Source organism: Seriola dumerili, unplaced genomic scaffold, assembly GCF_002260705.1.
Source record: "Seriola dumerili isolate Sdu_G_001 unplaced genomic scaffold, Sdu_1.0 BDQW01000035.1, whole genome shotgun sequence".
Classification (NCBI taxonomy): domain Eukaryota; kingdom Metazoa; phylum Chordata; class Actinopteri; order Carangiformes; family Carangidae; genus Seriola; species Seriola dumerili.
Window position 1 is genome coordinate 5,298,329 of NW_019174290.1, and position 16,461 is coordinate 5,314,789.

The 16,461-nt window shown below is 41.3% G+C and overlaps 1 protein-coding gene across 1 annotated transcript in view; it reads left to right on the top strand.

The window, feature by feature from the left end:
* The window catches only part of znf827 (zinc finger protein 827), a 64,863-nt gene that overhangs the window by 35,073 nt on the left and 13,329 nt on the right, over window positions 1-16,461 (top strand). The window contains exons 6-9 of the mRNA XM_022738331.1: window positions 7,143-7,385; window positions 10,315-10,369; window positions 10,562-10,662; window positions 15,749-15,886. Coding sequence (XP_022594052.1) covers window positions 7,143-7,385; window positions 10,315-10,369; window positions 10,562-10,662; window positions 15,749-15,886 — 537 coding nt within the window. The remainder of the gene's footprint in view (window positions 1-7,142; window positions 7,386-10,314; window positions 10,370-10,561; window positions 10,663-15,748; window positions 15,887-16,461) is intronic.

Below are 16,461 nucleotides of genomic sequence, written 5' to 3' on the forward strand. Positions count from 1 at the left end.
TCATCCCTTTAACTAGGTCACTTCTTCTTCTCTTCTTCCCCCTCTCTCTTCTCTTCCTTATCAAACATTGGTTGGTCGTGTTGAGTCGCCTTGCTAACGCTACCTCCCCCACATCTGTTTAAAACCAGGCTGCTGGTGTCTGGGGGCTAATTATGCCAGGCTAAATAGTCCCTGGCGCCAGCGGCTAACGTGTCCTAGCAGATGGGCACTGGTGTTGCAGGGCAAGGGGAACATGGCGTCACAGGAAGGGAGAGGGGAGGGGAGGTGCAGGGCCCTAGGTGGTGCCCTGGCAGACTGGCATCGTGTGGGTAACAGCCGCGCCACCCACTCACCATCCAGCCACCCTCACTATAGGTGTGAAATCACACTTTGTACTCGCTTAACTCATTCCTCATTCCTTAGGAACAGGCCTTCCATCTCTGAGGACATTTTTACAGGCCCTCTCCCCTCCACAGTGCTTGTTACCTAGCTAATAAAAGTTGCATTAAACTATTTTGACCACTAAGGAGCAAAAAGACCTCGAAACAGCAACAATCTTTAGCTTATGAGGTTCTTTTTGTTGATATTACAGAAAGCAACCTACCTACACAGAAAAAGAGCAACATGGGCTTCCCTTTGGAGCAGGGTTACCATTCAAATATAGGTTTATTATTAACTGGTGGTTCGGTTCACCAACTCTAGTGATAGTTGAAGCCCATGTTTTTTTTTAATGATTTCATATGATTATAGGCTGATGACAGTGTTGGTCTGAAGTGTGGATATTGTCATTGTCAACTAGATAAACTGACACTTACACACTTCGCATGATGCGCCAGAGAGAGTTGTGAGATTATATTTTTTTTTATCCCTTAAAAGAAAACTTCTGACTTACCACTTTTAAATTCAACTCGAACATTCATTGTTGTAATTCTGCTGTACCACTCCATGTTGCTTAAAATGCATTCATTAAAATGCAACAGATGAAGTGGTGGAACATACAGCTACAGTATGCAGCAGCTGGGTTTTTGTGGATTTTTTTTTTTTTTGCAGCAACAGCAGCAGAAGCAGCGGCAGCAGCGGCAGCCTGGTTGGCTGTGATTTCCTGAAGCTAACCACAGTGAATCATAGTTCATAATGGCTCTGAGCTTACTAGCTACAGGTAGATTATACAGTGTACACCGCCTTCTGCCTTCAGGTCACAGTAAGGATTTAATCAAGGATTTTCTAAAGTTAGAAAGCAGTTTAGGATGAGTGATGCAGACAGCCTTATTGACATTGACATTCTTGCTTAAATTACATTATGTTTTATCTTAAAGCTTCTACTTGTTGTAGAATGTGTTTATTTTCCTCACTCAGTATTTATACTGTGTGTAATTGCTGCATATTTCCACCACACATTTCCATTGCAATGATGGTGCATTGAAAACAAAATTTTCAGCTTTTTTCAGCGCAATTTCAAACAGCCAATTATCACTAAAACACCAGCACCTTGCCATACACCAGCCTGAGCTTACACCCCTCCTGCCTTTGCGCCATGAACGGTAATGCACAGTTGAAGGTTAAGAAAATTGGTCCTGTTGTATTTTACAGTAACTGTTATGTGACAAAGATAATGATTTAATCTCTATTAAAATGACAAGTATCTGTGTAGTTTGAGAAATGTGGGAAGTGTAACATCAATCAGGTTTAGGAATGAACCAAACTTTAAGCAAACTGCAATTATAATGATGACAATAATAAATATAGCCTTTCCCCATTTAGTTAGTAACTGTATGTAATGCTCATAATTTATCTTTACCCTCACATAAAAGTATTCACTATTTACTCAGTATGGATTATCACAGCATACTGTCCAGGCAGTTCATCATTCTAATTCACAACACTGGCATTACTGTACAGTCTTACTTTATGTTAAGCTCAACACTGCTCTGACAGTGTCCTCACCATGCCCCCTCAGTGTGGCCGCTCGCTGACCTCTCTTACTCCCACCCTCCCTACCTCCATATTCTGTCTCAATGGCTCCTCATCACTGCCTATAGTTCTGTCTACAGAAATGGAGAGCCAAGTCCTTTTGAACCTTACTATATATGTTTTTTTCCTGGGTGCCCTGTGTAAATGTGAGACATGATTGACAGAATTACTGAGACAATCACTTGCCGTCTTTTGTCTTGACCTTATATGATAAAATTTTGGTAGCCTTGGATCTGCTCTGGCTTGTGCCAAATGTTTTTGTTTAGGGCTGCTTTATAAGGGCCGTATCTGGCTCCTTATGGGCTGTTTATCAAGCACACTGCTCTAGAGTCAGATGTAGCTGCAGTTTGCAACTGTTGGAAGGCTGAACTACTGAGAACTAACTGGTCGAGGATCAATTGTAGCAGCAGCTGTCTGTGAAGTCTGCAGGCAAGGCTGCTGTGGCTCCCACATGACATGCAGTCTCCACACTGCAGCCTTTGAAGCGCCTGAACTCTTCACCCCTGTCTGAGCAGGTCGACTAGAGAGCAGGAGAATAGAGAGATTGAGAGAGAGAGGGATGGGGGCAGGGATAGAGAGATGTGGAATAACAGAGCTGGGAGAAGGGTAGACTAGGATAACGGGAGGGGGAGAGGTGGAGAGGTTGTCATTTAGGCTCTAGCCATTCCTCATCCTTCTGTCCTCCCCCAGCTCTTCTCTCTCATCCCATTTCTTCTTTCCTCTCTTACCCTCGGGTCTTCTTTTTCTGGCACTGTTTGACAATTTTTTTTCTTTTCTTTACCCTTCCTCTTTGCCTCTCCCTCCGTCTTTCTCCCTCACTGCCTGTCTGTCCAAGTTTTTGTTCCTATGCTGTCGATGCATCAAAGCGGTGCAATAAATTGACTTTGCATGCATTAAGTCACTACTGGTATGTGTTTTTTTTCTGTCTAGTGTACTGTAGTTACAAATCTATGCTGGGTCTGTACCTACATACTGTATATTCTCAGCAAAACGGGCTGTCATGTCCACACAGATTCAAGTAGACACCTGAGGTCAAAGTTGATCACTAAAAACAGAACATTACACGAACCCCAGTCACTTTCATTCTGACTCAAAACTTGAGTAGTGCTGCGTCAGAGGGAACAAGGTATGTATAGTGCATTTGGAGCAACTTGCCATACAGCACATATACACTAATACTGTAAAAGACTGCGACTTGCCATAACATACCTTATGGAGCTCAAAGAAGCTTCCATGTTCACTTGGTTAAGGGTCACGCTTGGTCAAAGGCTTTAACCTACTTAATCCAGACAGATCTAACGCTTTGTCATTATTGCTGATGCCCATACTGTGTGTGTAAGCCCCGATATGAAGCTTAAGCAATAAAGTGAAAGTTCACCACTTATTTAACAAACATACAACAGCCAGTAGAACAAAGCCGTGTCAAATGTACTTAATTGTTACACCTGCTCTTAAATTAACAAAAGCTTTAAGCAATTCATTGTTGAAACCTTTGGGAAAATAAGGAAAGCTCATAGGAATTTGGATTTAAATAGAACAAAACGTGTCAAAGGAATCTAGTATTTTTGTGAGGCCCTGCGCCCTCTTGATATATGGACGTTGAAACTGAAAATGATGTTAGATAGATGAGTAATACTTCTGCTAGTTAAAGTGGACTAGGTTGCTCCTTGTCTAAACTCTGCTGAGGACTTTGTACATTTTGTTGCAAGATTAATATTCTACTAAATCTAGGCCACATTGTTAAAAATTTAATAAACTACATTATATTGTATTTAATGAAATAATACTCAAAATGTCAGTGTTTGTCTCTGGTATTTAATATTTCCCAAATATTATCACAGAAATGTGTGCTCCCATGTGCACGACTCCTGTCCGTTTTTAAAGAATCACAATATAAACCACCAAATACCCGTTTTAATTTTTGAGTGGTACAACTGTAATATAAATTCATACACACACACACACACACACACACACACACACACACACACACACACACACACACAAACAACAAAACTTAATAGCCTGCAGTTTAACCTCTTCTATTTGTCATAAATCTTGAAAATACTTTTATGTTGTATTTATATTTGTTGAGTTTTACTGGCATACTTTGAAGGAATATTAAAAGGAATTGGAACAACACTGACACTAAAGAGAAGCTATGATATTTATTGGGAAAGGGCACAGGCACTCTTGTACACACATAGACACACATTCCTCCAGACCTGATTCTGTGGCCTAATGGCAGCTGGTGCATCGTAGAGGAGGCTTCTGCACCAGAGGAAATGACACACGCACTCACTCTCTCATACAACACACACACACACACACACACACACACACATACACACACACACACACACACATACACAAGCTGGATTCAGACAGACTGAGGGCTGCTTTTTATGGCTTCAGAACATTAGGTCATGACCTCGACCAAAAAGCCATAGCTATTATCGGTGTGGGAGTGAGGCCATATTTTCATTTTTTATTTTGTGACAGGTAGACTTGGCCCGCTGTGATGCGATGCTTTCAATATGGTGTCACTGTGTTTGCGATTTAAATTTTTTCTCTCTGTGTCATGTGATCTCTCCGTAAAGGTTCTCTGGGACGTGAGCATGTTTATCCCAGCACTGCGTGCGTGTGTTTTTGCGTGTGACTGTGTGTTTTTGCAGCTCAGCAGTCCACTCAGCCTCTGTCGATAGGGTGGTGATCCAGTGATAGAAGCTCGCGTGTCCCTTAGTTGACCCTTACAGCGCAGTGCCCCCTACCCCTCCGCCCTCCTCTCTCACTCTCCTCTCCTCCTCTGCTCTGCCCCTCCATCAGCCTCCCCTAGGTTACTCTTGGCCAACTCTGGCCACCTGATTAAGGGATTAGTGGGGCTGATGGTTGTCAGTGTCCCCCACATGCTGGCTACTACCAATAAACCAGACACCTGGACCTAGGGGAGGAGGCTTGGGGGAGTTTACACTTTAATGCATCCACATAAACAGTATAGTACACTCGCACTTGTTCAGCTTGAAGTAGATACCCTTGCATGTTCACACGTGTGCACAGTGTACTGTAAGTTCAGTCTTGGTGTTTCACACTGGCCTCCTTCAGCAGAGGAGTGGAGAATGTGAGGGGAGGGGTGGCAGGGTTAGTGCAGGGTTACTGTCTCATATCTCCCTCCCTCCCCCCCCGTTCCTCCAGCTCCTCTAACCTCCCCCTGCCCCTCCTACTGCTCCTGATGCCCTGCCAAATTCATATATCCCATAATCGTGCTGAGTCGCCATGTCAGCAGCACTGTATCAACTGTGCTGCTTTGTCTTGCTCCTGCTTGTCACCACACTGAGACACTACCTCCTGCCATCACTCCAGTCAAAGATCAGCTACCTTGGATATACAGATGCTAAAGGATGTCCCAACCAAGGTTTTTTTTTTTTCCTCCAATCCGATTTTTTTTCTACATTACCGAGCTTCACAGTGTGGACTTACTGTAGCCTAAAGTAGCGCTACTTTTAATCTTCTAAATTTAGTTATTAGAGACCATTAGAGAAGCAATATCTGACAGCTCAGTAGCTCCACATTAAGAAAATAAAGCCTGCATCACAGTTTCCTTTTAATACTTTCCAGTGTTTTTCATGGTGGCCTGTAGTCTTTTGTTTAATATCCGTAGAGAGAGGAGAGTCAGTGTTTGATTCTGCAGATCAGCTCGGGACATTCCTAACAGATGCCATCTCCCTCTCAGCTATTTTTAGCCTGCTCACTTGGCCTCACCTTTTGAACTTGTATGAGAAGTGAGTCAACGGCTGTTTTCAACCCTTTCAGACCATTGTTTATGTGCTGAAAAAAAAAAAAAAAAAAAAAAAAACTATCTGGAATCGAACACTGTTACATCAAACACCTTCTTACCATAAACATAGATTGAAGTGTGCTCAGTTAACATTTAAAGTGTTTTCGTTAGCATCTGTCTTGTTTGCTTCAGTGAACTACACGAGCTGCTGGAGCCTTCCCCGAGCAACAGTGTGACCTCCCGGTGCCCTCTTGCCCTAATAATTACACAGCTAGATGTTAACTGGCTCAGCTCAGCTTTAGAGGCAACACTCATTTTGGATTTCCCTATTTTAGATTTAATTCCATTCATACAACATCTTCCATACAACATGTGTACTGGATGCTTAATTCATTTATGTCCATTTGTATGATAATTTTTTGTTTTTTGCTTAGATTATTCAACCAGACCAATAGAATATATTAATTATCTGAATACATCAATTGAAGGAACAAGATAATTTATCGTCTAAGTCAATCTTTTTCATGTCCGTCCTCCCTGAAAGAGAAATCCCTCTGTTGTTTTTTCCTCATCCAGATCAAGGATCAAAGGATAGAGCGTGTTGTATGCTTTACAGATTTTAAAGCCCTCTGAGATAAATGTGTGATTTGTGAATTTGGGCTATAGAAATAAAATTGACTTGACTTGTACAGGATTAGCACATCTGGCAGGCAATTTGACAGGAAAACACATCAAATTAAGCCTGTATTTGTGACGCAGGTACAACGCAGTCATCTGTGTCCAAACCATCCTCTGTCAGGGTTACATGGGATGCCGAGATGAGCTCAGCCATAGGTTTACACGCTAAAGATTCTTATTATTCAGAATATGACATTAACATGCTTCCAGTCTTCCAGCAACAAAACAGATTACATTTATATTTTGTTTTGGGATTATCCTTTAATGTATATATATTGAGTGACCAGAAAAACAGAAACCTACTGTAGTTACACCGTCATACAATTCAATACAGTACTATACACAGTGCTACCTTTTTGTTAATTCTTAAATTCTTAAATTATACCATTTTTTGTTCCTCTGTACAGGTGAAAGTAAAGTGTAATGTAAAACTTGAAAATGCACAGTAGAAAAACAGTTCAGTATAATACAGTCAAGTACAACAGCAATATAAAGCACCGTCCACACAAACTGAAGTGGTAGTAGTAGTCAACGAAAACTGAATGTTTTTAGTAAGATATTTATCACAGCACTGATGCATTGCAATATAGCTACAAGTTCCTGTTTCTGGGTACTCAGTGTACGTACGACTCACAGGAACCTCTATTCTAACTCTAGATCTCTACTTTGATATTGTGTATTAGTTGAATCTCTTTGAGTCTAATCAGTGATTGTCCTCTTGTTCAAACATCCTCCGCAGAGAACAACAAAGATGCCCAGTACCAGAAGGTGAAAGTAAAGGCAGAGCCCATGGAGGTGGACCCACCCCCTGCAGAACTCACCCCACCTGCCTCTCACCTGCTGGCCTTCAGCACTTTAGGGGCGAGTGAGAAGAGTGAGCCAATGAGTAACCTCCCCGAGACGTTGGCCCGCCCCCAGAAAGATCTCTTCTCCCAGGACATATCGGTCAAAATGGCCTCAGAACTACTGTTCAAATTGTCAGGTATGTCTCTACAAGACACATATCAATGTCAGGCACACGCTGTTCTCTGAGCAACAGTAGGTACACAACACACACATTCATGCACAGCAACATGTCATCTTTTTCCCTGCAGCATCGCGTTGTAAACCTTGGACAGTTTGTGATTTTCAACTATAAAACCTACATGTTTCCATTTCCATCCTCTGGAGGCTCTGTAGTAAAGCCAAGGATATATGACATGTAATGACATCCTGCTTTTTACCTGTACGGCCATGAAAGTGACATTGAAGCAGCAGACAGCTGTTTGTATTGCTAGATTAAGACAGAGCTTTGAGGTGTTTCCATCGGCCCCCAGAGAAAATGCGCAGATGTGTGTGTAGGAATGAGTGTGTGAGGGGTCAGACTTGCAGTCCTGGGCTGTGACCCCAGCTCCACCCAGCCTCTGATTGCTTCGCTTAAATGCCATATAGAGAAACAAGCTCGTGTAAAATCTCTTTTTTTCTATTCTTGCTCTCGCACATATTCACAAATTCACACATTGACAGTCTTTCTTTCCCACACACTCTTACACACTCACACAAGGCCCCTTGGGGAGTGGTGTCTGCACAAATGCCCCCCTCTTCCCTCCTCCCTCTCCTCCTTTCTCTCATTCTCTCTCCCTCTCTCTCTCTCTCTCCCTTGACTCGTTTTCAGACATGCCGGCTCAAGCACACTTGGCTGCACACGCTCTCCCCCTGCACTTCCCCTCCCTCCTCCCTTTACATTTCTCCCGTGCGGCATCTCCATGGCAACGTGGAAAGAGACCTCTGTCCTTGGCGAGCAGTGTGACGGAGTGGGGTGTTTAGGGTGGAGGGGGGGGAGTGGAGTGGGGTGGTGGGTTGTAACAGGGGGGCACAGGATAAGAAGGGTAGAGAGGGCAGCGGGGATACACAGTATGCCCACCCAGGGAGGCCAGGGCATCGCTAGCCTGGCAACAGCGACAACTGCCCGCTTAGAACTGGGTTTGAATGTGAGGGGGACTGGAACGGAGTGGGCTGCTGTCACACAATGAGCAATCAATATGAATTACCCAGAGCAGTAGGACCTCAGAGACACATCAGTAGCAAGGTCGCTCTGAACACTGAGATGGTTGCAGCTTTGAAATTCACTTCATTACATCGCCTTGAAACTCACACATGGCTCCATTCTCAGGCATTTTGTATAGTGCTCTTTACGGCTGAATACTGAAATCCAATGGTCTGTACTAACATTAGTTGGCCAGGTAGTGGTAGTAGTTGATTTTACAGTTCTCACTTTACTTACCACTTAGGAACCTCTTAAAATCTTTTTTTTATTATTTTTGTTAAAGACTCAACCACTCTGTGAACAACCAGAAATTGCTAGCATGTAAAAGCATGCTGTTTTTGATGCGAGTCGGCTTTACTGGGGATCTCTGGCATACAGAGGTGTGGTTGTGACCTTAAAACAGGTGTGATCTCAGGTGCCAGAAAGACAGGTGTGAACACTGCCCATAGTGTAAAGCTGCGAGAACCTCTAAGACATCAAGTCTTTTTGGAAAACACAAGCAATCACTGACGCTTTTGACTCCATATACTCATGTTTTTGTATTAATGTGTATGTGCTGGATCTACTGCAGCATTTTCTGGTGGAGGCTCCCCGCCTTACCTGAATGAAAGAATTCCACTAATGCTGGGAGAAATTATTACATTTTTATCAAATGTTATTAGGCTTTTTAAGCATCAGGATTGGTGTGATTCAGCTCAGCAGGTGATTGATCGATCACATTGTATGTTCACGTTGATGTAATTAATCTTAACAGCACGTTGCAATGTCTGGAAAAAAGAAAAGTGGGGAATAGCAGCAATAATGAGCCCAGCCAGTTACAATCAGGTGCTGATGGGTAAGAATAACTCCAAAAGTAGGAGGCCAGGCAGAAGTTAGTTTAATCATCACGAATATATATCATGAAATATTTGAACACATTTTATTGTGATACATAGCTTAAACAAGCTTTTCCTGTGCGTTCAAAAACTTTGTAAGTAGTATTTTACACTGACTGCTGGTCTACTGGGTACACCTGTGCAATATAATCCTCCCCAGTAAAATATGCAATAAATCCCTTTTCAATCTTAAAATCTTCACTTTTTGTTGACATTTTATCACATATGTTAATACAAGTCTGCAGCAGTTTTAGAGACCAGAGTCAGTGTAAGAGTAATGGTCTTGTTGTATTGGATTCCATAATATTGAAAGGTGTTGGTAATTTGTTTCCCCACTTACATACAAGAGCATGACTGTACACACACACAAAAACACACACATGCCATCTGGGGAGTCTAATGCAGGTCTGGTTCTGGCCAGCTATGCACATTGTTTTTTTTGTTTTTTTTAAAAATGTTCATAAAATGTTGTTGGGCTAACTTTCAGCCCACAGGTCGGCAGACCCACTGTAGAGACTCCCACTACTCCAGATGGCCAGTGCACCCCTGCTGGCGTGGCAAACCTGTGTGTTACCAGCCAAATTTAACTTAAAGGGATTCAGCAACCAGGCGCATACATAGTCTCGGTATTTGTGTCAGACAATGGCCTATATGCAGGGAAGTTTTAGGAGACTTAACAACTGACACTGAACTTAAATTGGCAGCTACTCACGTCTAGATATCTGTTGTCAACAGCAGACTTTGGGCTTATTATAAATTGAGCATGAAAATTTATTCTTGAACTTGGAAATAGTAGTTTGACAGAAGAAATCTTAACTTGCTAACTTTTTCTGACACCCCCGACCACATCTTACTGTCTTTGGCAGCGAACAAAGGCTTCTCCTTGTCATGGAGATGGTTGAGTTGTCATCATTCAATTTCAGTCATGCAATAATAGATCGTCTTTGGGGTTGTTTCAATAGATAATACAATGGATAAATAGTTTTGTGTCGTCTTTTTTTTTTTTTCAGAAAAAGTCAGCAAAGCCAACAACCACAAGGACAGTAATATGGTGGGAATAAACAGGTGAGTCAGAGTGTGTAGCTGTGAAATGTCTTTCTTCTCAATTTCACATAATACTTTTTTTGTATTAATTGTCACATTCATGATCGATAACTAAACTATGCTTTCCAAGTAAACTTCAAATCAGGCACTACATCAGTTTGATGTAGTGGCTATGTAAGTGTTGGTATTATTTATCATGTCTCTGTGTTTCAGTCCATTCCTGGACGAGTGCTTCAGACAATCACCCTTTAACTCGCGCTCTAAGAGCTCTTCCCCCGCAGAGGCCAGCTCCTCTACCAGGGCAGCATTCCACGGTAAGACACATGCAATATACACACACACATACACACACATACACACAGAGACACACACACACACACACATACACACACAGACAGACAGACACACAGAGACACACACACACAGACACACACTAGGGAAACATGATCAGAGTAGTAGCAGAGGTAAAGTTGCAGACAGGCAAGAGATGGATGGGCATTATTTTACTCGTGTCTTTTAGAACTGCAACAGTTAGTTGATAAATCTATTAGCTGGTCGACAGAAACTATTTTGTTAACTGATTACGTGTTATGGTAATTTTTCATTTCCAGCTTCTTAGATGTGAATATCTGCTGTTTTTCTTCCACATACGGCATCGTGCAAAAGTTTTAGGCACTTAAAGTAAAATGAAGATGCTTTCAAAATTGAAGCCATGAATGGTACTTACTTCATACAAAGCACAGTAAATAGAAAAAGCCCAAATCAAATCAATATTTGGTGTGACCAACCTTTGCTTTTAAAACAGCACCACTTCTCTTCAGTACTCTTGCACAGTTTTTCAAGGTACTTGGCAGGTAGGTTGTTCTAATTCATCTTGGAGAACTTGCCACAGTTCTTCTGTCTCAGTGTCTTCTGTCTCTTCCTGTAATCCCAGTCTGACTCCATGATGTTGAGATCAGGGCTCTGTGGGAGCCAGACCATCTGTTTCAGGACTCCCTTGTTCTTCTTGTCTCTGAAGATAGTTCTTTATGACTCTGGCTGTACGTTTGAGGTTGTTGTCATTCTGCAGAATAAATTCGGTTCGATCAGAACTGAAACATCTAAAGTTTGCATTGCACAGTACTGTATATGACAACACGTTGAATATCGTTTAACAAAAACGTTGTGTGTTACATAAGTCAATAAGGGCATTAAGAAAAGAAACGCAGGACAATATAAAAGGATTTAAGAGTAAAATAAGTGACTGAAAGATTAATTGAGAAAATAGATGAACCAATAATGAAATTAGCTGACAATTAGTAGAAGCCGCGGTGTATTTGTTTCTGTTGTATCACCATTCCAAAGAAAAAGAGACAAAAGTCAACTGCAGCTGACCAAGACCAGGAAGTAATTAACTGCTAACAGTGGGTGCCGCTGCATCATTCATACCAAAGTATCTTCAAAGGTATCTGTTGTCTGTTAATCTCACTGTAGCTCGGAGAAATAATTGATTATGCAGAGATGCTCATTATACACATACACACGTGTGCATGCATTTACAGACACCCCCGCTGTTCACACACAAAACACATACTTTCACACGCTCACACAGAAGCTTTGTAGCCTGGTGAACATCTCAGCATCTAACTACACATAAAGACGCCGTTGTACCTGAGTACATAGTCATAACCAACCACCTCCTATTTTACATGGTCTCACCCTCCTCTCTGGTAAACCCCCTCTTCTCCTTTCATATTTAGAGCTCCATCCGGCTTTTCTGCACTCTCACGCATTTCCCCAACCTGAAGGCCTCTGCCCAGGGCATCCCCCTGCCTCCCTCTCCTCCCCTCTTCCGTGCCATCCCAGAACTTCCTCCATGTTCCTTTGGCAGTGAGAGATCCAGAGGTTAATTAGCTTGTGCCAGCTTTGCCTGTCCCTCTGCCAGTTAATGAAAATCTGATTGGCTTCTGGGTGTCAAGAGTGTCCTGAAAGTTAATTCGCCCAGCCCACCTCCCCTTTCCCTTGTGTGTTTAAGCTTCAGATCCAGCCTCTGCTGCTTTCTCTTTTCCTGTTGTACTGTTTTACTCTTTTCTCCCCTTCATATGTGTCCATCCACACCTGTTCTTTTTCTTCAGTGTGTCTCTGTCCTTTTTTTCACCCTTTTTAATCACGTCAATGTTCCAAATATTGGTAAGCATTTCTAGTTGCAGCAGACCTTCAATTGAAGTGATTTTCAGTGTAAAGGTGCACTTCAGTTCATCCCACATAACCAGCTACCCCAGCCTTCAAACTTTTTGGACCTAGCATCATGAGGTTTAGCTACATTTATTTTGGAATTCACATATCAGTAGATATGATTGACTGGGTGTAAAATGACCTGTTAGTAATGAGTGACAAATGACTTCTGTATATGATTGTCTAGACTGTTAGATTACTGCAGAAATTGTAATGTACAGTATGTATCTACCTATATTCATAGAACCCGTCCAGTCTGGGGTGTAGCACAATCCTTCATTTCTTGTTTGTGTCCCTTTCTCTCTAGATCTAAAAGCACTAATTAAACCATTAACCACTTCCAAGCCCACACCACACCCTAATTGGCCTAATAATAAGTGTGTTTGCTGGGTCATGGCCTCAAGTCCCTGCTGCTCAGCTTCTCTTCACCTTGTGTGACCAGGCCATCCCCTAGTCTCACTTATGTGAGTCAGGACCAGTTAATGCTTTTATGTGCTAAGCTTTACCTACAAGCCCCATAAGAAGGTCTTGGATTCTCAGAATAAGCCGTGTAGTGACAACAAGTTTAGAGATAAACAGTGTGAATAGCCGTCATGGTCAGATATCAAGACTGCCGTCATGGTGAGAGGCAGATTCCAGCTGATGCACAGGATCAGGGAGTTCATGACCTGCAGGTCGACTGATTACTTACTTAGTTTAAAGGCAAGTGCTGCTTTACACTGCTCAACTTGCATGCCTTTACCATCACACACATGCCCTCACTCACCCTTGTTACAGTGGTGGGTCACAGACCTACAGCAGACAGGACTCACATGAGGATGGCAACAGGACGGTTAAAACTGCAACTAACATTTATTTCCAGTATTGATTAATCTGATGATTTATTTTTAATTGTTTAGTTGCATTGTACATAAAACATTACAAATAGTAGGGGAAAAAAAAACAGGTCACTATTTTGATGCCAAGGAGACATCATGTTTTGTCCTACCTGAACGTAAACCAAATGACCAATGAATGTTGGATTTTTGCTTGAAAATCAATTTAAATGATTAATTAATCAAAATATTTTAGTTTGTCAACTGATTAACTGACTTTTCGTTTCAGCCTCAGGTGAAACTGATGTGCACCAGCAGATTTCTGCGTCCATTTCTTGTGTCTTGGAAACTAAATTTTTCAGAAAGAACATTCTGAAATTATTGTGTAATCATTACAAATTCAAATGTAGTTTGAACTTGGTGCATCTCCTGAGAGTTGAGTTCTTAAAAATATATTATTTCAGAACTACAAGTTATGATAGCTGGGTTATTCCCCTCAGAACAAATTTAGTATTTCTTAGACAACTATCTGATTTTGTGTTTGATTAATTATAGATCTGCTGTGGTACATACCTTACCTAAATTACAAAATAAGATACCTATTGCTCATCCACATGCATCGTGCCCTTATTCTTCTCTCCCTCTTTCAGAGCATAAATAAAAGGTACTTTATATATTTTATTATATAGTAGCCACTCATCTTTATTTAAAAGAATAATTTAAATTCAAAATTCAAATTCAAAATAATCATAATTTGTGCTTGAATCACACTGAATGAGGTGTGTTTTGCTTTGACAGTTATGAAAATATCTGTGAGGGATGGTGTGACACAACTAAAAGGAAATTAAGTTACACAACATAAATTCACTGGTTTGCATGCAGAAGGCAAAGATAGGATCAAATATGTGAAGTAGATACAGAAAAAAGTGCTCAAGGGTTTGTGAGTCAGAGCAACAACAGTAAAATGTCCTTTCACAACACCTTCTTAAACGTTTGCCATAAAACCTGTCCTAAAATACCAGAAAACATCCTTTGCTTTTCCTCATTGTGGTATTCAAATCCCAACTAATACCTCGTCAATCGGCTACACTGTATTTTATAGGGCAACTTTAAAAAAGAAAAGCCCTTTCAATGGTAAAATGTGATTGCATGAAGCTACCATAAGTTGTTGTTGAATATAAACTGTAGATTACATTGCTTTTTTTCATCTTGTCTCTTTTGTAAAGTCAGAACTGTCAAACTTATATGATCCATCTGCAAACAACCAAAACAGCAGCAGAGTTTTTCCAACACTTATGAAGATTAAAAATAAAACTCAGACTTACAGTCTTTTTACTGTGTTTTTTTATGCCTTGCATATACAGAAGTTTTGGCTAAGGTCAGTCTGTGTAGCATATTCTCGCAACAGTTTAGATAACAAGTAAAAATCTTCCCTCTTTCTTAACAAGTTGTACAGCACAATGAAAATAGTATTACATATGTTTTCCTTGTGAATTGCTCTATGATATATTCATATCGTGAGGTTTAACAGCAACGTCTATTCTTCAGAGTCTCTCACAGCGTCCGAAAACATTCACACTCAGTCTTTTTATTTCTTAGCCTATGGGGCAGCGAAGGAAAGGAGGCTTTAGAGCGAGGGACAAGTGCTTGTTGTTGACATTAAAGGCCAATTTATCCTTTACACGTCTGTGTGAAGGACATTCATGTGCAACCCAAAATTTGTGATCACGCAGACTGTACGCATAGCATGTGTGCCAACTACTCATGCTCCAGATAACAGAATGGATTGACCTACCAATACCTTTAAATTCTCTAAGTAACACATACAAAGTATAAAAACAACACTTTGTCGTTTGGTGGGGGGTATGTTGAATTATTCCTTTATTCGTTTAAGGAGATATGAATGGAGAAGACAAGACATGTCCTGTATTGTGTTGTTGAAGCTGTTTTACTGGTGATAAATCTCATTAAAGATGGATGAAATGGGCGAATCCTTGTGGCCTAGTGTTTAAGACGCATACATGTGATCACAACTTTCCCCAGTCTGGTTCTGACCTTTATTGCATTTACTCGCCTCCTCCGTCCCCTTAAATAAAATAAATAAGACCAAATTTACATGTTAATTCAGAGAAAATGTCCATCAGGACATGAGCACATACCACAGCAGTGTGTTACGGTTTCGATATCAATACATATTGAATTTAAGTTACTTTGTTTGATTTATGGGAGCTTGACTTCACAGCCTTTGGTTTATCTGCAGATGCTTTTGTGGATGACTGTATCAGCAGTAAATGATGAGTATGGTTTCCTGTGCCTGTGTGTGTGTGTGTGTGTGTGTGTGTGTGTGTGTGTGTGTGTGTGTGTGTTCCAGACTCAGAAAAGGATGATGGGGAGCCAGGAAACGGGATTGCCCAGTGGAGACTAAATGAACAGCTCTTCCCCTGTCCGGTCTGTGGCAAGGTGTTTGGTAGACAGCAGACTCTTTCTAGACATCTGTCACTACACACAGGTAAATAAACACACACATACACAACCATATTGTTAGTGTATGTGCACTCCACTGGCGCACACTGGCTTCTACATTTGCATTTCTTTGTTAGTGTATAGATGTTAGCGGTTGTGTTTGTGCACATGTGCATGTGTTTTTGCTGCTCACAGTAAGTAAATAAGGTTGACTAGACTAGATTACCCTTCCTTTAAAGAGATTACTACCATGATTAGTCTCACTGGGAAAACAGCCCGTCTAATTACCCAGCTAGAAGGATGCCTCACGGAGTATCTACAAACACACACACACACACACACACACACACACACACACACACACACCAGTAATTCTGATGCAGCTCCGATTGGTTCCCTTTTTCACTTTCTCTCTCACACTCACAGACATTGGAGACTTCCTCAGGATGAAGCTGTAAACTCTTCACTCTCCTGATTACACTGCATTTTTGTTAAACTTGCCCGTTCTTTGCTCCAAATTGATCCATTCTACCCCATCGCTGTCTTCCATAATCCCTCTCTCAGAAAAAAAATGAATGAATACAGTTTTATTTAAAGCAAATTAACGATGCATTAGAAATT